The following is a 24764-nucleotide window of genomic DNA, read 5'->3' as shown; positions in this document are numbered from 1 at the left end:
GCATCAAGCCCTTGAGTTGAGGGATGTCCCCTTCAGACATATAAACTTTGGCCAGCAAGGTATTCCCAGGAACGGTTAACTCGCAGTCTTCAACATTGAGGCAGCGTACAGGCGTTCAGAAGTTTAAAGTCAGCTCAGACTTCATCTGTTCTGGGCACTCTCTGGCCAAATGGCCGTACTGTCAACAAGCCCAGCAGAGGAAGGAGGGGTGCTGGGGTCATTTTCAGAGACCGGGGGATCCTGTCTTCATCTGGGACACTTCCAGCCGAAGTTCTCTCAATTCTGTCTGCAGGGCAGAGTCCTCAGACCCCAACCGGTCCCCTGTAGCATGGGTACTACTCACTACTCTTGCCACCACATGCATGTGTTCTGTCCACGACGGCTAGGTAGATGATGTAGAATGTCGGCTGTCGGAGGGGTCATCTCTTGCCATCTGTCCTGTAAGAATTTGTTGGAGATCCCCACTATGAACTGGTCTCATAGTAGCCGGTCCACTTCCCGGTAGGCTCCCATGGCCTCTCGGTCTCGCCGCTGTATTTAATTTAACATCTCCTGTAGGGCTTTGGAGTACTGTATTAGGGTCTCGCTCTCTTGCTGTGGTCGGTTGAAGAAGTGGCTCCGCAACTGCACTACTTTAGCACGTCCCCCCTGGGGTCTCTCCAGCAGGGAGAATATTTTCTTTAGGGTGTCTCTCTCAGATTTGAGCCTTACCATCAATGTCTGTCTGACATCACCCTCTAGAGCCCCCAACGCAACCTCTGCCCTCAGCTCGGGGGTCAGTTTACACATTCTAACCGCACCGCACCCTTTCAGTCCAGTCCTGCAAAGTCATGTTTTTACGGTCAAATTTTGGCAGATGACGCAATAGCGCCCCCAAGGGGATGTACCCTATTGGGACGGGCATGGCGGGGCAAGCTGTATCAACAGTGTTGGCTTTGCAATGGACCACCCTGAGCTGGGTCCTTTGGCCATTGGCGCTGGGGAAGGTCTCCCACGAGTTCCCGTCCATAACGGTCACTGTATCCTGCAGACTATGCCAAGTTGTAAGCCGTGAACCGGGGTGGGTTCCCCAGGATACAGCGAAGTCACAAACAAGAGAAGCAACCCGGACACCAGTCTTTGCCAAAACAGTATTTTTCTTTAACGTGGATTATGACTGAGACCCTTATGCTGCACCACGCGGCGCACTCCGATGGATTCTGGAGGATAGAGCAGTAATTTACCTACTTGCGGACAAATTTAACAGCCATGCCTTACCTGTTATTACCCTTAAAATCAAGAAAAACTGTTTGGGTGTGTGGTACGGGCTAGCCTCCGGTGCAGCACAACAGCTTACAAACTTACAATGCTCTACAGTATTCCCCTTCCCATAACTGGTCTTGTAGCACGTGCCTGCGTATTCCTTCTGAGCCGAAACGCCAGCCTGGCTTGAGTTTGTGGGTAAGATTATCAGCTCTCCAGTGTGAAATGTCACTGTAAAATGTGGAGTCCTTGCAATGAACAGCCAGCAACACTTGTATCCTGACACAAACAGAAATCCTATCTAGCAAACTACAGGATTGGTCTCAGTCTCTAAAGTTCTAGGCGCCAACACTGTGATGAGGTGAATGCACGATCAGTCTTACCGACACGGTTCTGATCTGCATCCGCTGGTGACTGTGAACCGAACAAATGCCTCTCCAACAAGCATGCAGTACCGCAGTGTATGTTGCTTTGCTCCTCAGCTATCGTCAGTGTTCCTGGAAGCAATCCTCGTTCCTCTGGACAGGATCAGGGTCATGTACACACTCAGCTTCACTTAACTGCAGCTCTGGTCACTGAGGGATGCTCCCACACCTGGATGTCGACGGATCCTCTGCTCACACAGTTCCTCAGTAGAGATGTCGCGAACATAACATTTTCCGTTCGCGATCGGCGAACGCGAATTTACGCAAATGTTCACGAACGGGGGCGAACCGGGCTAACCGCCAAAGACTTCAATAAGCAGGCGAATTTTAAAACCCACAGGGACTCTTTCTGGCCACAATAGTGATGGAAAAGTTGTTTCAAGGGGACTAACACCTGGATTGTGGCATGCCAGATGGGGATCCATGGCAATACTCCAATGGAAAATTACGTAGTTGACGCAGACTCGGGTTTTAATCCATAAAGGGCATAAATCACCTAACATTCCTAAATTGTTTGGAATAACGTGCTTTAAAACATCCAGTATGTGTATACAATCAGGTATGATGTTGTATCGATCAGGTAGTGTACGGGTTACGCCCGCTTCACAGTGACAGACCAAACTCTGACAGATCAAACTCCCCATTTAACGCACCGCAAACAACCGCAAAGAGTTGTCAATAGTTGACACACTCATGACATAAATTTTATTCCTCTATGCGTCATTCTTGGTGTGGTGATGACTGTGCTTGTGCGCACTTTCGGGAGATTGCAGGCGATGTCGGTTTTTCAAAGCCTATGGTCGCGCTGAGGTAGTTCAGTGACAGTTAAGTGACCCAGAAAACAATGATTCTGCAGTGTGGGCCCATTGTTGGCCTAGTAGGCTTTAATGATCACCTTAGATGATCACAAAGAAAATTAATGTTTTTTCTATGAAAAATTATCCAGCCGATCACTTTTGGTCTGTTCACAATGAAGCAACGACCTTATCATCTGGGGTGTGCCAACATTGCCAACACACTCATAGAGGTGGTTGCTTCATTGTGATACGCAAGCCCCTTCACCAAAAAAGGTAACGATCATGAAGGGGAATTGACACATGTGTCTTTTTTTTTGTTTTGTATTTGCAGCCGCAGTGCAGCACCAGAGGCCAGAAAAATTAGGCATGTACAAATGCCTGAAAAATTAGGTATTTTTGCAGCCGCTACTGTATCAGCGGCAGGAAAAATTTATGTTTTCCAGGCAGAAAGTGTACTAAAACATTGGGGCTTGAACCCAAGTTGGTGGCGGAGAAGTCACGCAAGTCATCCGGCATGCAGAGATTAAATACAGCAGCGTGGGGACCATTTTTAGCCCAAGGGATCTCATCAGGCCTTTTTTAGTCAAATGCATCCCCCACTGTCAGTCCCTTCTGGATCCATGCCTCATTCATCTTAATAAAGGTGAGGTAATCTAGACATTTTTGACCTAGGCGACTTCTCTTCTCAGTGACAATACCTCCTGCTGCGCTGAAGGTCCTTTCTGACAGGACACTTGAAGCGGGGCAGGCCAGAAGGTCTATCGCAAATTGGGATAGCTCAGGCCACAGGTCAAGCCTGCACACCCAGTAGTCATGGGGTTCATCGCTCCTCAGAGTGTCGATATCTGCAGTTAAGGCGAGGTAGTCTGCTACCTGTCGGTCGAGTCATTCTCTGAGGGTGGACCCCGAAGGGCTGTGGCAATGCGTAGGACTTAAAAAGCTCTGCATGTCCTCCATCAACAACACGTCTGAAAAGCGTCCTGTCCTTGCCGGCGTGGTCGTGGTAGGAGGAAGATTACTTTCACCTCTTTCCCTGTTAGATTCCCGTTGTGCTGTGACATCACCCTTATACGTTGTGTAAAGCATACTTTTTAACTTGTTTTGGAACTGCTGCATCCTTTCCGACTTCTGGTAATTCTGTAACATTTTAGGCACTTTCTGCTTATACCGGGGGTGGTCTAGTAGCGTGGCCACCCAGTACAGGTCGTTCTCCTTCAGCCTTTTTATACGAGGATCCCTCAACAGGCATGACAGCATGAAAGACCCCATTTGCACAAGGTTGGATGCCGAGCTACTCATGTCCCGCTCCTCGTCCTCACTGATCTCATTGAAGGTCTGTTCTTCCCCCCAGCCACGTACAACACCACGGGTCCCAGATAGGTGACAACGAGCACCCTGGGATGCCTGCTGTGGTTGGTCTTCCTCCTCCTCAAAGCCACATTCCTCCTCTGACTCCTCTTCCTCAGACTCCTCTTCCAGCGTTGCCGCAGGTCCAGCAAGCGATGATGATAAGGCTGTTTCTGGTGCTGATAGTGACCACAACTCTTCCTCTTCCTCTTCACGCTCATCTACGGCCTGATCCAGCCGTAGATGGGATAACAAATGGGATGAGGTCGCTGATTGTGCCTTCGGTGGGACTGACTAGGTTTGTCACCTCCTCAAAAGGACGCATGAGCCTACAGGCATTGCGCATGAGCGTCCAGTAACGTGGAAAAAAAATACCCAGCTCCGCAGAGGCTGTCCTAGCACCCCGGTCATACAAATACTCATTGACGGCATTTTCTTGTTGGAGCAGGCGGTCGAACATTAGGAGTGTTGAATTCCAACGTGTCGGGCTGTCGCAAATCAAGCGCCTCACTGGCATGTTGTTTCACCGCTGAATATCGGAAAAGTGCACCATAGCCGCGTAGGAACGCCTGAAATGGCCACACACCTTCCTGGCCTGCTTGAAGACGTCCTGTAAACCTGGGTACTTATACACAAAGCGTTGTACGATCAGATTCAACACATGTGCCATGCACGGCACATGTGTCAGCTTGCCCAAATTCAATGCTGCCAACAGATTGCTTCCGTTGTCACACACCAGTTTGCCGATCTCCAGTTGGTGCGGGGTCAGCCACTGATCCACCTGTGCGTTCAGGGTGGATAGGAGTGCTGGTCCGGTGTGACTCTCTGCTTTCAGGCAAGTCAACCCCAAGACAGTGTGACACTGTCATATCCGGGATGTGGAATAGCCCCTGGGGAGCTGGGGGGGGGGGTGCAGTTGATGTGGAGCAAGACGCAGCAGCAGAAGAGGACTCAGCCGAGGAGGTTAGCGAAGAGGATGGAGTAGGAGTAGTAGAGGAGGTTCCAGGAGGCCTGCCTGCAAGTCGTGGCAGTGTCAACAACTCCGCTGCAGAGCCACGCATTCCATGCTTGGCAGCCATCAGCAGGTTTACCCAATGTGCAGTGTACGTGATATACCTGCCCTGACCATGCTTTGTAGACCAGGTATCAGTGGTCAGATGGACCCTTGCCCCAACACTGTGTGCCAGACATGCCATGACTTCCTTTTCCACAATAGAGTACAGGTTGGGGATTGCCTTTTGTGAAAAAAAAATATTTTGGCCGGGTACCTTCCACTGCGGTGTCCCAATAGCTAAAATTTTTTTGAAGGCCTCAGACTCCACCAGCTTGTATGGTAAAAGCTGGCGGGATAAGAGTTCCGACAAGCCAGCTGTCAGACGCCGGGCAAGGGGGTGACTCTGTGACATTGGCTTCTTACGCTCAAACATTTCCTTGACAGATACCTGACTGTAGGCAGATGAGCAGGAACTGCTGAAGGTGAGAGGCGGAGTGGCGGGTGGTTGAGATGGGGCAAGGAGGACAGCAGTGGTTGACGTGGCTGAAGATGCTGGACCAGGAGGAGGATGGTGGCTTTGAGTTTGTGTACTGCTTGTACTCATGTGTTGATCCCATAGGCGTTTGTGATGTGAGATCATGTGCCTTCGCAAAGCAGTTGTACCTAGGTGGGTGTTGGACTTCCCACGACTCAGTTTCTTTTGGCACAGGTTGCAAATGGCATCGCTGTTATCAGAGGCAGACACACACAAAAAATGCCACACTGCTGAGCTTTGCAATGACGGCATTCTGGTGGTGGAAACAGCATGCGTTGATTGGCGTGCTGTCTGGCTGACCCCGGGTGCCGATACATGCTGTCTGACTGTGCCACTAGCTCCTTGCGACGACCTCCCCCTGCTTCCAACTCGTCTCCTCCTCCTCTCTGTCTCCCCATCTGAACTTTCCCCCTGTTCTTCTTCTCTTCGAGCGGGCACCCACGTGACATCCACAGACACATCGTCATCATCAACCGCTTCACTTATATCTGACAACTCAGCAAAGGAAGCAGCAGCGGGTACAACATCATCATCATCACACCGTACGTCCATGTGTGTAATGCTGCCTGACTGAGACATATCCCTGTTAGCTACATCCTCTGGCAATAATGGTTGCGCATCTCTCATTTTTTCCAACTGATGTGTAAATAGCTCCTCTGACAGATCAAGTGAAGCGGCTGTGGTGCTAGTGTCGGTGGTGGCGGCGGGCGGGCGAGTGGTAACTTGAGAGGTGCCCGAAGCTGAGCTGGAGGAGGATGGTGCGTCAAGGTTCCGAGCGGAAGCTGTAGAAAATTGGGTGTCCTGTGTAAGCGATGTTTGCCGGCGAATAGTTCGAGACATCTCTATTCCTCAGTCTCATTTTCCTCTAAGATGGATGCTCCCTTTCTCCTACAGTATTTGTAACTCCACCTTTCATGAATATGGAAAATATGCAGTCTGTTAGCTGTGTTTAGGAAAACACAGCATCTTGTGGCCAAACAGCAGAATTTCAATCCAGATCATTTAACTTGATTTACACTAACAGTGTTCAGACAATGGTAGATAATAAAATGGCTGCACAACATTTCACATACAAACAATAGAGCTGAGAAATGGGAATCATTCTAAATTTAAGTTGTATTATAAACATCAACCAGGAGTCAAGGTGGCTTCCTCAGAATCTCCGCCAATTAGCTGTTTGAGAATGCACAGGTGTTCCTATGAGCGCTGCAGCTTTCTCCCTGTTCACCAAACCGAGTGCGTACATTGTATAGTGGCTTTGCTTGGTATCCTACTCAGCCCTGGTTACTTCTATGGGGCTGAGTGGCACCTTGGCCATGAATGTGAAGTTATACAGCCTACAAAAACCTGAGAGAAGGCCGCGGCACTACTGTGAGTGCCCCTGTGTTCTCAAACAGCGGACCCCCACCACTCACATACTTGTGACCTATCCAGAAGATAGGTCATAAGCCTCAGAAAACCCCTTTAATACAAGTCACTTAATAATGTATTGTTATTATCCATATTGTCTCCTTTGATAACTAGATTCATTTTTCCATCACATTATACACTTCTCATTTTAAGCTCCTAAACCACCTCTGCCTTTTCCTATAGTGTGCAAGCACGCGACCACCACTGTTTGATTGCAGGGTGGATAAAACCATGGACACAAGTGTAACACCCCAGAGTGATGTTACCACTTCTGCACACTGCTACTATCTCTATTGTTCTAACCTGTATGTCACCTATGCATTCTATTTCAGGTTCACCATAATGTGCATTCCTAATGATGTTTGCAACTGTTTATTTCATGTAATGTGCCTGGTTCACCAGCAGGTGGCAGCAAACATGGCATAGCTACAGTTAGGTTGAATGGAGCATTCTATTCCATTCTACCCGACCCTGGCAACCTGCGCAAGGAGAGGAGCAAGGATGTAGCCTGTGTCCTCGTCTCAATGGCAGCAGGCAAGCAGCAGGGGAGCCGAGCGCCGATAATGATGATCGGTGCTCATCTGAGTTGGGCTGCTGTGAGTCACGTGATGCTGGCCACGTCATTTGACTCACCAGCCAGGCCTATTTAAACAAACAGCCTGCTGGCCACAGGTTGCCTGTGATTAAGGTCTTTATACGCTCCTGTATTCTTGGCATTGTGTTCCTGAATCCTGACCTAGGCTCTACTCATTTGACCTCGCTTTTGCTCATCCCCTGTTGCTTGTCGTGATCTCCTGGTACTGATTTCCGGCTTGTGTTTGGACTCGCTCTTGTTGCTCCTTTGTACTGATTTGACTTCCTGGTATTGTCACGGCTGTATGTGAGCAACAAGAGCATACACAGTAAAGAGAGCTACTGACCGGACCCAAACTAGGGAGGATAAAGGGTGACCCTTGTCAGACCCTCAAAGCTCTCCCTATGCTGCTAAAGCACATGCCCGGATCCAAATGGTGGAACGAGGCATGCCCGCGTACCTAAGACTGATGACCACTGTAACCCCTACAATAGTGGAAGGGGCACGGCCACCGGTGCCCTGCTCAGTATATGGAGGGAACCGTGGTCGCCTCAGATCCAGTCATAAAATAAACAGATACACTACAATGTCTGCACACTTAGCTGAAGGAGCTGCAGCAGCAGAGAAGACGGATCCAAAGACAGCTGGCAATATCCGGAGTACTTGCTGCAGCAGAACACAGGTCCAGTGAAATGATAGCTTACAAGTGAAGACACTCAAGCAAGAGCTACAACTCAAATGAGAAATATAATCCACACCCTACAAAAGGAGGAGGGGTGATTTAAAGGCAGGGAAATCAAACGCAGGAGGAACAGCTGGGAGGAAGGAAACAGAAAGTAAAAACCTCATCACAGGGGCGGAGAAACAGAGCAGTGAGAACTCCTCCAAGCTCTAGTAGTGACATCATCACAGGGGTGGAGAAACAGAGCTGTGAGAACGTCTCAAAGCTCTGGTAGTGACAGGTATTTGACTTCGGCTAGTTTGACTTGCTTTGTGTTCTGTTTGTCCTGTCTTTTGTTTCCCATGCGCTTACTTAAGTTAGGGACTGCCGTCCAATTGTGCCCCGTTATCTAGGAAGGATCATTCAAGTAGGTAGGGGCAGACGCGTGGGTGGCAGTCAGGGGTGCATGCTTCCCTACCCTAGTCCATGACACGCCCGTTGCACAAGCAGCATATAATGTGATGGAAAAATGAATCAAGGTGGCAGTATGGACACTCACTATACATTAGTAAGTGCCTGGTATTAGCTTTGTCTACATAATTGTAGTGAGACAACCCCTTCAATTACCTCAGCCCCACTTCGACCTTCAACATTACACAAGTGATGCCTTTATTTCTAGTTATCCACACACATGCTATATATGCTATACTCACATTCCTGAGGGACTTCACAATATTGGTTAAACTAATCTTATGAAGAGTACCGATGATGGGAAGAGGCATTGGTCCAGGAGGCAGGTTTGACCTCTCCAATAATATCTTTATATACTTAGCCAACACGCTGGCTATGATAAATGTCAAGAGGACTGTAGTGACCACGTATAAATCCATCCTGTGAACAGAAATTCATATGCAGAATTAGTAAAGAGGTTCCCCATTATCTGCACAACACCCAGGTACATTAATATTATATAGAAGGGCCACCTTAATAGAAGGATGGCAGGAGTTTCAACTGGCTCCAATGGCAGATACAGGGAATTTTATTTCCCTGTAGCTGCCTTCAGGGGTCTACATAGAGATAAGGGTCTTCCTTCTTGTCCTGGTTAAAGCTAAAAACATCCCTAACCACCTGAGAAAGGAGGACCCCCATCTTTCTTTCCATAATAATTGGGTTAACTTCCTACACATCTGTTTGCAGGACCTGCTATCGCCTTTGATGTCTCAGATACAATACAATAAAATCAACAGCAGCCTAGATTATCGATGCTATGGTACATTTATTGAAGATATATTTTCACATGCGACAGTATAACGTTTCGGCAAAAAATGCCTTCGTCAGATACAATGCCGCAGTCAGAGAAGGAAGAGAACAAGGTGAAGGGACGCAGGTGAGGTGTGCATGAACTGTGCATGCTAAGCCGGAAAATGGCGCCATTTTCCGGCTTAGCATGCACAGTTCATGCACACCTCACCTGCGTCCCTTCACCTTGTTCTCTTCCTTCTCTGACTGCGGCATTGTATCTGACGAAGGCATTTTTTGCCGAAACGTTATACTGTCGCATGTGAAAATATATCTTCAATAAATGTACCATAGCATCGATAATCTAGGCTGCTGTTGATTTTATTATATCTACTGGGGTGGAACCCTACAGTCAGCCTCCATACAGAGTGCGCTGAATACAGATTTAACCTCAGATACAATACAGACCCTATAGTGTGGTTAGACATGTATACATTTTTAATTACTTTTTCCAAGCGGCATAATTTCCCACATTCCATGCCACTAAATTGTAGATCAGGATATTCTCTATAAAAAGTAAAGGCAGAAAAATATTCCCTAGAAAGTATTAAAATTATTGGAGATAGGCAGACGGAAGGTATATCAAGATGTAGAAGGCTTTGAAAGCATACCTATTTTATCTAGACGGCAATTACAGGATACTAGGCTGGAGTCGTATTCTAGGAGATAGTGCTAGTTACATTTTTGTATAATCATGTGGTTAAAACAGTCTTAGGCTACTTTCACACTAGAGTTTCTGCTGGATCCGGCAGGGCTCAGCAAAAACGCTTCCGTTTGTGATAATACAACCATCTGCATCCGTTATGAACGGATCTTTAACATAGCCAAGACGGATCCATCATGAACTCCATTGAAAATCAATGGGGGTCGGATCCATTTTCTATTGTGTCAGATTGTGTCAGAGAAAATGGATCCATCCCCAATGACTTGCATTGTGGGTCATGACGGATCTGTCTTTTTTTAATAGTCTTTATTGGTTGTTTTTAAAGAGAAAACAACATGTAAAATAGTGCACAGCACACACAACACATGTAGCACATAGACATTGCGGCAGCTAGCTTGATACGTTATAGAGACTTCATAAAGTACCAACAGTATATCTCTGTGTAAGCCTATAAAATTGCAGCTGCAGCTATATTAACTGGAGAATATCTTTAAATACCATGCACTCACTCATACACACCACCACAGCGCTGCAGACCCCCCATCCTGATTTAGAGCATCTCCGACCCGTCAGACAGCCACGGGCCCCAGATCTTCTCAAATCTCTCTGGGTTTCCCCTTGCGACATAAGTCAGTTTGTACATTGGCAAAGCCTTATCAATAAGCTGCACCCATGTCACGGCAAGTGGGGATAAGAGGAACACCAAGTAAACAAACAGCAACAGGTAAACAGACTAGGCCCCAAAGCTAGGGAGAAGGGAATGGTAACCTCCTAACAATCCCCGAGCCTCTCCCTGACTGCTGACAGTATGAGCAAGTCCTGATGTTGAACGAACTCATACGCTGGACCCTTTGCCCTGCTGACACTGAAGCAAACCCTAACTTAGGTAGCGGAGAATGAGACAGCCAGTACCTTCCATTGTGAAGGGACCAGCGTCTCCCTGATACCTAGAAGCAACACACGCACAAAAGAGAATACAGGAGGACTTAGCTTGAGACGAGCGGGAAGTAGAGGATCGACAAACAACCAGTATAGAACTCCAGAAGGAAAATATCAACCGCAAAGTCAGCAGTAAGAGGGCAGACTTAAATAGAGCCTCTTAAAACAGCTAATGAGTAGGGATGAGCGAACCCGAACTGTATAGTTCGGGTTCGTACCGAATTTTGGGGTGTCCGTGACACGGACCCGAACCCGAACATTTTAGTAAAAGTCCGGGTTCGGGTTCGGTGTTCGGCGCTTTCTTGGCGCTTTTTGAAAGGCTGCAAAGCAGCCAATCAACAAGCGTCATACTACTTGCCCCAAGAGGCCATCACAGCCATGCCTACTATTGGCATGGCTGTGATTGGCCAATGCAGCATGTGACCCAGCCTCTATTTAAGCTGGAGTCACGTAGCGCCGCACGTCACTCTGCTATGATCAGTATAGGGAGAGGTTGCAGCTGCGACGTTAGGGCGAGATTAGGCAGATTAACTCCTCCAAAAGACTTCATTCTGTGATCGATCTGCAGCTGTGGATCATTGAAGTGCTATTATTGACTTGCTCACTTTTTTGAGGCTGCCCAGAGCGTTTTTAGATCACTTTTTTTCTGGGGTGATCGGCGGCCATTTTGTGACTTGTGGTGCGCCAGCACAAGCTATCACCAAGTGTATTTAACCATCGATAGTGTGGTTATTTTGTGCTATATCCTACATCAGCTGCAGGCTGAGCCTGTGTCACCGAAGTGCATTTAACCATAAACAGTCTGGTTATTTTTTGGCCATATACTACATCAGCTGCAGGCTGAGCCTGTGTCACCGAAGTGCATTTAACCATCGACAGTCTAATTATTTTTTGGCCATATACTACATCTGGTGCAGGCTGAGCCTGTGTCACCCAAGTGCATTTAAACCATCACAGTGTGGTTATTTTTTGGCCATATATTACATCAGGGGCAAGTTGAGCCTGTCACCCAGCGCCTAAAAAATAGACCTGACATTTCTATTCAACCAAATCTGTACTGTTTTAGCTGGTCAAGTTATTTGTAGTGACCGTAAAAGCACACTTTTTTTTCTGGGTTGAAAAACCATTCCCAAATTTGCCATTCTCAAAATAACTAGTTTCTGGTATTTGAGGCCTACTTGAAATCTATCCCAAAAAGAATATCTTACATTGAAGGTACTGATAGTGTCATTCAGAAAAACCTAAAACACACACGCTAGCGTGCTGATAGAAATCTGATTCTGTGATTAAACCTATACCTGTCACACAGCGCAAAAAAAAACAGGCCTCACATCTCTATTTAACCAAATCTGTACTGTTTTAGCTGGTCAAGTTATTTGTAGTGACCGTAAAAGCACACTTTTTTTTCTGGGTTGAAAAACCATTCCCAAATTTGCCATTCTCAAAATAACTAGTTTCTGGTATTTGAGGCCTACTTGAAATCTATCCCAAAAAGGATATCTTACATTGAAGGTACTGATAGTGTCATTCAGAAAAACCTAAGACACACGCTAGCGTGCTGATAGAAGTCTGATTCTGTGATTAACCTATACCTGTCACACAGCGCAAAAAAAACAGGCCTCACATCTCTATTTAACCATATCTGTACTGTTTTAGCTGGTCAAGTTATTTGTAGTGACCGTAAAAGCACACTTTTTTTTCTGGGTTGAAAAACCATTCCCAAATTTGCCATTCTCAAAATAACTAGTTTCTGTATTTTAGGCCTACTTGAAAATTTATCCCAAAAAGAATATCTTACATTGAAGCTAGTGATAGTGTCATTCAGAAAAACCTAAGGACACACGCTAGCGTACTGATAGAAGTCTGATTCTGTGATTAAACCTATACCTGTCACACAGCGCAAAAAAAAAACAGGCCTCACATCTCTATTTAACCAAATCTGTACTGTTTTAGCTGGTCAAGTTATTTGTAGTGACCGTAAAAGCACACTTTTTTTTACCATTCCCAAATTTGCCATTCTCAAAATAACTAGTTTCTGGTATTTGAGGCCTACTTGAAATCTATCCCAAAAAGAATATCTTACATTGAAGCTAGTGATAGTGTCATTCAGAAAAACCTAAGACACACGCTAGCGTGCAGATAGAAGTCTGATTCTGTGATTAAACCTATACCTGTCACACAGCGCAAAAAAAAACAGGCCTCACATCTCTATTTAAACAAATCTGTACTGTTTTAGATGGTCAAGTTATTTGTAGTGGCCGTAAAAGCACACTTTTTTTTCTGGGTTGAAAAACCATTCCAAATTTGCCATCTCAAAATAACTAGTTTCTGGTATTTGAGGCCTACTTGAAATCTATCTCAAAAAGAATATCTTACATGAAGGTACTGATAGTGTCATTCAGAAAAACCTAAGACACACGCTAGCGTGCTGATAGAAATGTGATTCTGTGATTAAACCTATACTTGTCACACAGCGCAAAAAAAAAACCAGGCCTCACATCTCTATTTAACCAAATCTGTACTGTTTTAGCTGGTCAAGTTATTTGTAGTGACCGTTAAAAGCACACTTTTTTTTCTGGGTTGAAAACCATTCCCAAATTTGCCATTCTCAAAATTGTGGTGAACGGGAACAATGAGGGAAAACATCTAATAAGGGACGCGGACGTGGACATGGTCGTGGTGGTGTTAGTGGACCCTCTGGTGCTGGGAGAGGACGTGGCCGTTCTGCCACAGCCCACACGTCCAAGTGAACCAACTACCCTCAGGTTGCAGTAGCCAGCAGAATTTACAGCGATATTTGGTGGGGCCCAATGCCGTTCTAAGGATGGTAAGGCCTGAGCAGGTGCAGGCATTAGTCAATTGGGTGGGCCGACAGTGGATCCAGCACGTTCACATTATCTCCCACCCAGTCTTCTGCAGAAAGCGCACAGATGGCGCATGAAAACCAAGCCCATCGGTCCTGTCACATCACCCCCATGCATATCAGGGAAACTGTCTGAGCCTCAAGTTATGCAGCAGTCTCTTATGCTGTTTGAAGACTCTGCTGCCAGGGTTTCCCAAGGGCATCCACCTAGCCCTTCCCCAGGGGTGGAAGAGATAGAATGCACTAACGCACAACCACTTATTTTTCCTGATGATGAGGACATGGGAATACCACCTCAGCACATCTCTGATGATGACGAAACACCAGGTGCCAACTGCTGCGTCTTTCTGCAGTGTGCAGACTGAACAGGAGGTCAGGGATCAAGACTGGGTGGAAGACGATGCAGGGGACGATGAGGTCCTAGACCCCACATGGAATGCAGGTCGTGCCACTGGACTTTCACAGTTCGGAGGAAGAGGCAGTGGTGAGACCGAGCCAACAGCGTAGCAAAAGAGGGGAGCAGTGGGCAAAATCAGAACACCCCGCCGCCAAGAGACTCCGCCTGCTACTGACCGCCGCCATCTGGGACCGAGCACCCCAAAGGCAGCTTCAAGGAGTTCCCTGGCATGGCACTTCTTCAAACAATGTGCTGACGACAAGACCCGAGTGGTTTGCACGCTGTGCCATCAGAGCCTGAAGCGAGGCATTAACGTTCTGAACCTTAGCACAACCTGCATGACCAGGCACCTGCATGCAAAGCATGAACTGCAGTGGAGTAAACACCTTAAAACAAGGAAGTCACTCAGGCTCCCCCTGCTACCTCTTCTGCTGCCGCCGCCTCGGCCCTCTTCTGCTGCTGCCGCCGCCTCGGCCTCTTCCTCCGCCTCTGGAGGAACGTTGGCACCTGCCGCCCAGCAAACATGGGATGTACCACCAACACCACCACCTGCGTCACCAAGCATCTCAACCATGTCACACGGCAGCATTCAGCTCTCCATCTCACAAACATTTGAGAGAAAGCGTAAATTCCCACCTAGCCACCCTCGATCCCTGGCCCTGAATGCCAGCATTTCTAAACAACTGGCCTATGAAATGCTGTCATTTAGGCTGGTGGACACACACAGCTTCAAACAGCTCATGTCACTTGCTGTCCCACAGTATGTTGTTCCCAGCCGCCACTACTTCTCCAAGAGAGCCGTGCCTTCCCTGCACAAACAAGTGTCCGATAAAATCAAGTGTGCACTGCGCAACGCCATATGTGGCAAGGTCCACCTAACCACAGATACGTGGACCAGTAAGCACGGCCAGGAACGCTATATCTCCCTAACTGCACACTGGGTAAACTGGGTAAATGTAGTGGCGGCTGGGCCCCAGGCGGAGAGCTATTTGGCGCACGTCCTTCCGCCGCCAAGGATTGCAGTCCTGTCTCCTCCTCCTCTACTCAGCTTCCTCCTCCTCTTCTTCCACCTGCTCATCCAGTCAGCCACACACCTTCACCACCAACTTCAGCACAGCACGGGGTTAAACGTCAGCAGGCCATTCTGAAACTCATATGTTTGGGGGACAGGCCCCACACCGCACAGGAGTTGTGGCGGGTATAGAACAACAAGACCGACGAGTGGTTGCTGCCGGTGAGCTCAAGCCCGGCCTGGTGGTGTGCGATAATGGGCGAAATCTGGTTGCAGCTCTGGGACTAGCCGTTTTGACGCACATCCCTTGCCTGGCGCATGTGCTGAATTTGGTGGTGCAGAAGTTCCATTCGCAACTACCCCGACATGTCAGAGCTGCTGCATAAAAGTGCGGGCCGTCTGTTCGCGCTTCCGGCGTTAACACCCCTGCCGCTGCTCGCCTGTCTGCGCTACAGCGTAACTTCGGCCTTCCCGCTCACCGCCTCATATGCGACGTACCCACCAGGTGGAACTCCACCTTGCATATGCTGGACAGACTGTGCGAGCTAGCAGCAGGCCATAGTGGAGTTTCAGCTGCAGCACGCACGGGTCAGTCGCACTGCGGATACAGACACACTTCACCACCAATGACTGGGCCTCCATGCGAGACCTGTGTGCCCTGTTGCGCTGTTTCGAGTACTCCACCAACATGGCCAGTGGCGATGACGCCGTTATCAGCGTTACAATACCACTTCTATGTCTCCTTGAGAAAACACTTAGGGCGATGATGGAAGAGGAGGAGGCCCAGGAGGAAGAGGAGGAAGAGGGGTCATTTTAGCACTTTCAGGCCAGACTCTTCAAAGTGACTCAGAGGGAGGTTTTTTGCAACACCAGAGGCAGGTACAAATGTGGCCAGACAGGGCCCACTACTGGAGGACGAGGAGGACGAGGATGAGGAGGAGGTGGAGGAGGATGAGGATGAAGCATGTTCACAGCGGGGTTGCACCCAAAGCAGCTCGGGCCCATCACTGGTGCGTGGCTGGGGGGAAACACAGGACCATGACGATACGCCTCCCACAGAGGACAGCTTGTCCTTACCTCTGGGCAGCTGGCACACATGAGCGACTACATGCTGCAGTGCCTGCCGCAACGACAGCAGAGTTGCCCACATTTTAACGTGGTGCGGAATACTGGGTTGCCACCCTGCTGGATCCCCGGTACAAAGACAATGTGCCCACCTTACTCCTACACTGGAGCGTGATAGGAAGATGGCGCGAAGTACAAGCGCACTTTGGTAGACGCGCTACTGAGAGCATTCCCAAATGTCACAGGGGAACCAGTGGAAGCCAAGGCGAAGGCAGAGGAGGAGCAAGAGGTCGCCAACGCAGCTGTGTCAGCGGCCAGCTCCTCTGAGGGCAGGGTTAGTATGGCAGAGATGTGAAAAGTTTTGTCACCACGCCACAGCTAAACGGCACCACCACCTGATACGGAACGTGTTAGCAGGAGGCAACATTTCACTAACATGGTGGAACAGTACCTGTGCACACCCCTCCACGTACTGACTGATGGTTCGGCCCCATTCAACTTCTGGGTCTCCAAATTGTCCACGTGCCAGAGCTAGCCTTTTATGCCTTGGAGGTGCTGGCCTGCCCGGCGGCCAGCGTTTTGTCTGAACGTGTATTCAGCACGGCAGGGGGCGTCATTACAGACAAACGCAGCCGCCTGTCTACAGCCAATGTGGACAAGCTGACGTTCATAAAAATGAACCAGGCATGGATCCCACAGGACCTGTCCATCCCTTGTGCAGATTAGATATTAACTACCTCCCCTTAACAATATATTATTCTACTCCAGGGCACTTCCTCATTCAATACTATTTTTAACTTCATTTTACCATTATATTGCGGGGCAACCCAAAGTTGAATGAACCTCTCCTCTGTCTGGGTGCCGGGGCCTAAATGTGTGACAGTGGCCTGTTCCAGTGGTGGGTGACGTGAAGCCTGATTCTCTGCTATGACATGAAGACTTATCTGTGCTGACATGAAGCCAGATTCTCTGTTACGCGACCTCTCTCCTCTGCCTGGTGCCTGGGCCTAAATATGTGACAGTGGCCTGTTCCAGTGGTGGGTGACGTGAAGCCTGATTCTCTGCTATGACATGAAGACAGATTCTGCGCTGACATAAGGCAGATTCTCTGTTACGGGACCGCTCTACTCTGTCTGGGTGCCGGGGCCTAAATGTGTGACAGTGGCCTGTTCCTGTGGTGGGTGACGTGAAGCCTGATTCTCTGCTATGACATGAAGACAGATTCTGTGGCTGACATAAGGCCAGATTCTCTGTTACGGGACCGCTCTCCTCTGTCTGGGTGCGGGGCCTAAATGTCTGACAGTGGCCTGTTCCAGTGGGTGGGTGACTTGAAGCCTGATTCTCTGCTATGACATGAAGACTGATTCTGTGCTGACATGAAGCCAGATTCTCTGCTAATGGCATGAAGAGACTGATTCTCTGCTGACGTGAAGCCAGATTCTCTGCTATGGGACCTCTGTCCAATTGATATTGGTTCATTTTTATTTTTTTAATTTTTATTTTAATTCATTTCCCTATCCACATTTGTTTGCAGGGGATTTACCTACATGTTGCTGCCTTTTGCAGCCCTCTTAGCTCTTCCTGGGCTGTTTTACAGCCTTTTTTCGGGTTCCCATTGACTTCAATGGGGTTCGGGTTCGGGACGAAGTTCGGTTTCGGGTTCGGATCCCGAACCCAAACATTCTGGGAAGTTCGGCCGAACTTCTCGAACCCGAACATCCAGGTGTTCGCTCAACTCTAGTCATGACCTCTTGCAAGCACATTGATTAAATCAAGATTTTCTCAGACCCCGTCACAGGATGTGCTCTACAAGGTCATGAATCTGTCCAGGTACATCAAAAGCACAGCTTTTTGGACATGCCACAGGTTGTATTCTTGTAATCGATACGTGTCTAGTGCAAAGGTCATGACAGCTTACTACAAAAGTTTTGTTCTACAAGGTCGCGACAGCTGTTTAGACTTTGCTGTTTAGACTTTTCTACAGACATGCTCATTAAAACGTCTGGACATTCCACAGGTTGTATTCTTGTCATTGATTTTCATTCTACAGTTGTGTTCAAAATTATTCAACCCCCAATGCTGTAAAGGGTTTTAGGAAATTTAGTGTACATTTGTAATTGTGTTCAGAATTAAATCTTACAAGGACTTTTTAAAGAACCAAATGCAACTAAAATGACATCAATTGTTTTTGTAATACAGTATTAAATGTTTTTTTGTGATTTCTTCATTGACACAATTATTCAACCCCTTAAAGACTACCACTCTTAAGAACAGAGCTTCATTCAAGTGTTTTCGATCAGGTATTGAAAACACCTGTGGATGTCAATGAGCAGCAATCAAGCATAATAAGCACAAATTAGGCAGATTTAAAAGGACTGTGATACTCAGCTCCTTCTAGATATTTACTGGTGTATTTACAAACATGGTGAAGTCAAGAGAATGATCCATGAAGACAAGAGAAGAGGTGATTTCTCTTCACAGGAAGGGCAATGGCTATAAGAAGATTGCAAAGATGTTAAACATACCAAGAGACACCATAGGAAGCATCATTCGCAAATTCAAGGCAAAGGGCACTGTTGAAACGCTACCTGGTCGTGGCAGAAAGAAGATGCTGACTTCGACTGCTGTGCGCTACCTGAAGTGCAAAGTGGAGAAAAGTCCCCGTGTGACTGCTGAGGAACTGAAAAAAGATTTGTCAGATGTGGGTACTGAAGTTTCAGCTCAGACAATAAGGCGCACACTGCGTAATGAAGACCTCCATGCCAGAACTCTCAGGTGCACACCCTTGCTGTCTCCAAAGAATAAGAAGAGTCGACTGCAGTATGCCAAAAGTCATGTGGACAAACCACAAAAGTTTTGGGATAGTGTTTGTGGACTGATGAAACAAAATTAGAACTGTTTGGGCCCATGGATCAACGCTATGTTTGGAGGAGGAAGAACAAGGCCTATGAAGAAAAGAACACCTTGCCTACTGTGAAGCATGGCGGTGGGTCAATCATGCTTTGGGGCTGTTTTGCTTCTACAGGTACAGGGAAGCTTCAGCGTGTGCAAAGTACTATGAATTCTCTTCATTACCAGGAGATATTGGATGAAAATGTGATGCAGTCCATCACAAACCTGAGGCTTGGGAGACGTTGGACCTTTCAACAGGACAATGATCCCAAGCATACCTCCAAGTCCACTAGAGCATGGTTGCAGAGTAAAGGCTGGAACATTTTGAAGTGGCCATCGCAGTCACCAAACTTAAATCCGATTGTGAACCTCTGGTGGGACTTAAAGAAAGCAGTTGCAGTGCGCAAGCCTAAGAATGTGACTGAACTGGAGGCTTTTGCCCATGAAGAATGGGCGAAGATACCCGTAGATCGCTGCAAGACACTTGTGTCAAGCTTTGCTTCACGTTTAAAAGCTGTTGAAACTGGAAAAGGATGTTGTACTAAGTACTAAGATTGAATGTCACTTGGGGGTTGAATAAAACTGATAATGATGTGAGCACAGAAAAGACATTTGTGGTTATTTCATTATAAATGTTATGTTATATTTGTCTGACTTACAAGTGCCTCTTTGATTTAATTGTAAACAAGATGACTGAAATGATCAAAATCAATGTCAAACTGGCCAAAACACTCAATTTCAGTGGGGGTTGAATAATTTTGAACACAACTGTACTTTTAAAAAGCTTACAGGCCTATAATAAACATATAAATCGTATAGTAATGCCCGAGGTTGTGTATTTATCTGCTTTGATCCCTTATAGGCTTAGAAGTTTATATGAACTTCATAAAGTCGCCAGGAAATATTTCATGGCGGTTTTATAAATAAATTTTTTGTAATTTTATAACATTTTGATATAAAAGCTACCCACTTATTGATAACCCCATTTAGAACATTGATAAGCTTTTGATATAAAAGCTACCCACTATAAACATATAAATTCTTATAAAACATAATCTAACTAAGCGAGCCACATCAACTAATGAATATGCTAATCGCTACCACCTGTTATAGTTTACAACATGAACAGCCTATATAAACAGGTCCCAGTCTTTGCATTGCTAGCACAGAGATACTTAGGCTCAGAGAGGCATAGGCCCCCAGGACATAAAGACCCTTAAAAAGGTAAGCACCATTTGTCTGTTATGCTTTTAAATCTTTCACTATTTTTGAATGTGACTCATGAATATGACTTATATTATCTGTATCTATGTAACTGTGCTTATTTATAGGGTGTAATGCGGTCATAACTAAATGTCTTTTACCACCTACAAATGTTGCTATATTTTAACTAACAATATCTTTCACTATTTATTGAATATGACTTATGTTTTCTGTATCTATGTAACTGTGCTTTTTTATAGGGTGTAATGCGGTCATAACTAAATGTCTTTTACCGACTACAAATGTTGCTATATTTTAACTAACAATATCTTTCACTATTTATTGAATATGACTTATGTTATCTGTATCTATGTAACGGCGCTTATTTATAGGGGTTAAAGCGGCCCTACAAATGTTGCTATATTTTAACTAACAATATACATTTCGTTTAGATGTATTCTTACCAAAATTTATGGGGAGATGACATTATACCCAATGCGCAACTGCTTATCGCGGCCGATGATTTCTATGAGTCGTACATTAGCGGCGGTGGGGCGCAATTGCTTTCAGACAAGTCGCCCAGTATGGCGCTATCTCATACTGACATTTCAAGCGAACCCGATTACAATCCGACGTCTCCTTGCCTGGTCGGTAAGTATAACCATCTTATGCTTTTATTATGTATATAGTTTTAGAGCTAGTTATATTTTATGCACGTTTATTACAGACGATCAAATCCGAGACATTTTAAGAATTGCGAACAGAGCCGTTGATACTGAAAATACAGAACATTCAAGCATTGAAGTTACTAGCAACAGCAATTCTGATGAGCTAAAGGAGAACTATCCGTCGCGAGTTATCGATCTCACAACCCCAGGGCGAAATGAAATAAAACAGACAACCAGGCTAGCCAGAACACGTAAGGCTCGATCGACTTCTTTGATGTTGTCTGTTTTAAACATTGTCTATATTTCTAATACACTTTTTTAAAACGCAGCGCTGGAAAGAAAAGTGTATACAATTGATGAAATCGTAAGGACCAAAACGCATTGCGGCTGTAATATATTTTAAACAATAGCTATAAGTCTAATACTTTTTTAAATGCAGCGCTGAAAAGAAAAATGGCCACGACCGGTGTCTCCAAAGCGGTATCAAAGAAATCTAACACAATGGGTAAGGCTCCCTCTACAGCCGCTCAAAAAACAATGTCTATAACTTTTAAGCGTATATAAGCAATGGTGTTTAATCAAACGTTGTAATTTAAAGTTTTTCAGATGCCTGGTAGTAGCGCAAGTGTCAACAGAACTGTTTCATTCCCAGAACCACCAGAGTCGGTCACCAACGCCCGCGACAGTTGGCTGACTGAGAATCCCGCAATGCCGATTATCCGCTGTGCTGATGCACGTAAGTTAATATTACACGACGCTCTGTTTTAATTAGACCCGCTTGATGTTCTTAATACTTACAGCGTGCTGCTTGTCTTAAAATTTTTAATAAAAGTCATAATGACATATCTATCTATCAATTTATCTACCTATCTATCCAGCTATCTATCGATCTATCTATCTATCCATTTATCTACGCCTGAGGACCTATGACTCAGAACCGGTCTGTTCCCACCAGATCTGCCGGTGGCTTATGTGTGCAAAAAGAAGCTCTAAAATGAGGTATCACACATAAGCCAGCGGCAGATCTGGTGGGAACAGACCGGTTCTGAGGCGTACTTAGATTTATAAGTAGAATGAAAATCAATGACAAGAATACAGCCTGTGGAATGTCCAGACGTTTTAATGAGCATGTCTGTAGAAAAGTCTAAACAGCAAAGTCTAAACAGCTGTCGCGACCTTGTAGAACAAAACTTTTGTAGTAAGCTGTCATGTACTTAACAGATGTCATGACTTTGTAGAGCACATCCTGTGAAGGGTCTGAGAAAGTCTTGATTTTAAGCAATATGCTTTACATGCATTTGTGAACTGACTGATAGCAGGAATCTGAGAAGTGTTAACCAATATAAACATAATATCACGCGATATAAACCTAATATCATGCGATATAAACCTAATATCATGCGATATAAACCTAATATCAAGCGATATCAATTTAATATCAAGCGATATAAAAGGGGGCGTATAAAGGGGGCGTGGTACCTGTCACTTTGACGAAACATATACCCTCATACTACTGTCTGACATTGGAGATAATGCCAATTGTAGACATTTGACCCATCAGAAGCTCACAGCATCTGAGGCAGCTTTCCCAGGGAGTGCTGCACTCCTGAGGCCAGAACGGCTTCCCCGTGCTGAGATCAGAGAAGCCTTTCATTGCCTGCAATAGCCTGGGTCTCTCTGAAGAAAGCTAGCCTATTACAGCTGATTTTCTTATGGAGGCCTGCAAAGAATGGGCCCCTGCAGAAGGGGAGGGGGGAGTATAATTATTTAAAAAATAACTTTTAATGAGGTCTTGAAAATACAGAATAATAAGACTCACTACACAGTATAGACATACATACACAAACGGGCCAACTTAATGGTACCCTGTGGCTGGTAAAGATAATAAATCTGCTCCGTCTGGGGAAGACGTGAACAGTCTTACCAGACCCTTTGTAGATACTGGGGTAGGTCCGTGATGACAGGAGCCAGGAAACACTGGATGTATACTGTGTGGGAGCTCGTACGTCTGCCGTGTAGCCGTGTAGATGGAGCAATAGGACTGGTCCTACAGTATGTGACCCTACCAAAGGTGGAGGGGGCTATTATGCTACCTATCTACACGGAGCACTCGCCCTGGAAAGGGCGACCCCGTCCGGTAGCCTTCCCCTATTTTGGACCTGATCCCTAAAACTACGAGCGATTTGCCAGTGCAAAAAATAATAATGGAGTTGCTTCCAATGGTCTCCCGACGTGGCACGTTTCTGTCCGTGACTCTTCAGGGGAGTGAATGCAGGAAGATGACGGAAAGATGGCCACAGGTATCTGACCTGAGGCTAAGTAAACACTGGGGGGGGGGGAACAAGCAATAGAGGCTTGTAACTGCTATCCCAGGGTGGTGGGATGCAGTCTTGCACAGGAGGTGTAGTCCTGTGCTGGACGGTCAGGGGGATGCAATGATCCACTATCAGGTGAGTCCCTTCTGGTTGGGGGAAACATCTAAATAAACCAGCCACAGTAGTATACCTAGGTAGTGGGATTTAAATATCCGCGCTCCTATCCCGTCGCACCTCCTCCTCACTGACGTCATCAGGATGCGACGACACACTGGAGCGCCGCGGCTTACCCAGTCACGAGACCCAGGCATCAGGTTAACCTGGGCTGAGGCATCGCGCACGAGACCAGACGCGGACGCAGCCAGTGACGTCACACGCCGGTGACACCGGCGTGGGATGGGCGGTACTAGCGGCAGCGGATGTGCAGAACTGTGGATCTCCCAGCCAATGTCAATGGGCCGGTGATCACGTGGGATGCAAAGTGTATGCATTTCCATGGTAACAATGAGGATATATTGCCTTGAGTCGGCTAATGGCATTTAGCGCAGGAAGAGTGGTGACAGGTTATATGGGATGCAGACAATGTTAAGGTGGTTGATAACTGGGTGACATAAAGTAAGGCACTCCGCAGACAAAGGATGCTCGTAAGCAATATAGACGGCGTGCAATCAGAGCACCGCAATTAGTCATATATTGCACAATTGGGATGGCATAAATGCCTGTGGATGCGCATTAGAAGTCAGATAGTACACAATAGGGTTATACAGATATCAACCCCAAGTCCACTATGGAGACTTTGCATCTCAAAGGACGCATGCGCATATATTTTGGTAGAGATGCGCGAGGGAGGACGCATGCGCAAATTAAATGATGAAAATATGCGCAAAAGAGTATGCTTACAGGCGCATGCGCAGTTAGAGAACTTAGCGCATTTATGCGCATGCACCCCCCAGTATTTGATAGACAGGCAAGGCATTGCAGTGGACATGAGCCTAATATTTCAGAGGAAACAGGTGTAGTTTAATCTTTCATTCATGCCACCTGGTGCTGCTGTTTTCAGGTTAAAAATCCAGCGTGCTTCACGTTGGAGGAGGTTCTTGTCCCAGTCCCCCCCTCTTGGTGGGGGTTTCACGAGATCAATGCCCATGAATTTTAGCCGGGCTTTGCCGTTGTGATCGGTGTGCACATGTTTAGACACCGGGGTGTGTCTCCTGTGTATGACATCCCCCATGTGTTCACCAATCCTCCTCTGGAATTCACATATGGTCTTGCCAACGTATTCCAGACCACATTCACAGAGGATGCGATATATCACACCTCTAGATTTACAGTTGATGAAGTGTGGAATGGGATATGTCTTGCCCATGACCAAGCTGGTGAAGGATTTAGTGGTCATGATATGCTTGCAAGCCACGCACCTGCCACACTTGTGACTGCCTACTAAATTGGACCGCAGCCATGT

The 24764-nt window shown here is 46.6% G+C and overlaps 1 protein-coding gene across 2 annotated transcripts in view; it reads right to left on the bottom strand.

Moving 5' to 3' along the window:
* The window catches only part of LOC120977519 (cytochrome P450 2F2-like), a 281082-nt gene that overhangs the window by 57411 nt on the left and 198907 nt on the right, over positions 1–24764 (bottom strand). For both annotated transcript variants that reach the window (XM_040405509.1, XM_040405510.1), the window contains exon 2: positions 8699–8876. In XM_040405509.1, coding sequence (XP_040261443.1) covers positions 8699–8875 — 177 coding nt within the window. In that variant the 5' untranslated portion in view covers position 8876. The remainder of the gene's footprint in view (positions 1–8698; positions 8877–24764) is intronic.

Source organism: Bufo bufo, chromosome 8 (assembly GCF_905171765.1).
Source record: "Bufo bufo chromosome 8, aBufBuf1.1, whole genome shotgun sequence".
In the NCBI taxonomy this organism is placed as follows: Eukaryota; Metazoa; Chordata; class Amphibia; order Anura; family Bufonidae; genus Bufo; species Bufo bufo.
Note: the sequence above shows the minus strand (reverse complement) of the source record. Positions and strands in the feature narration are given on the sequence as shown.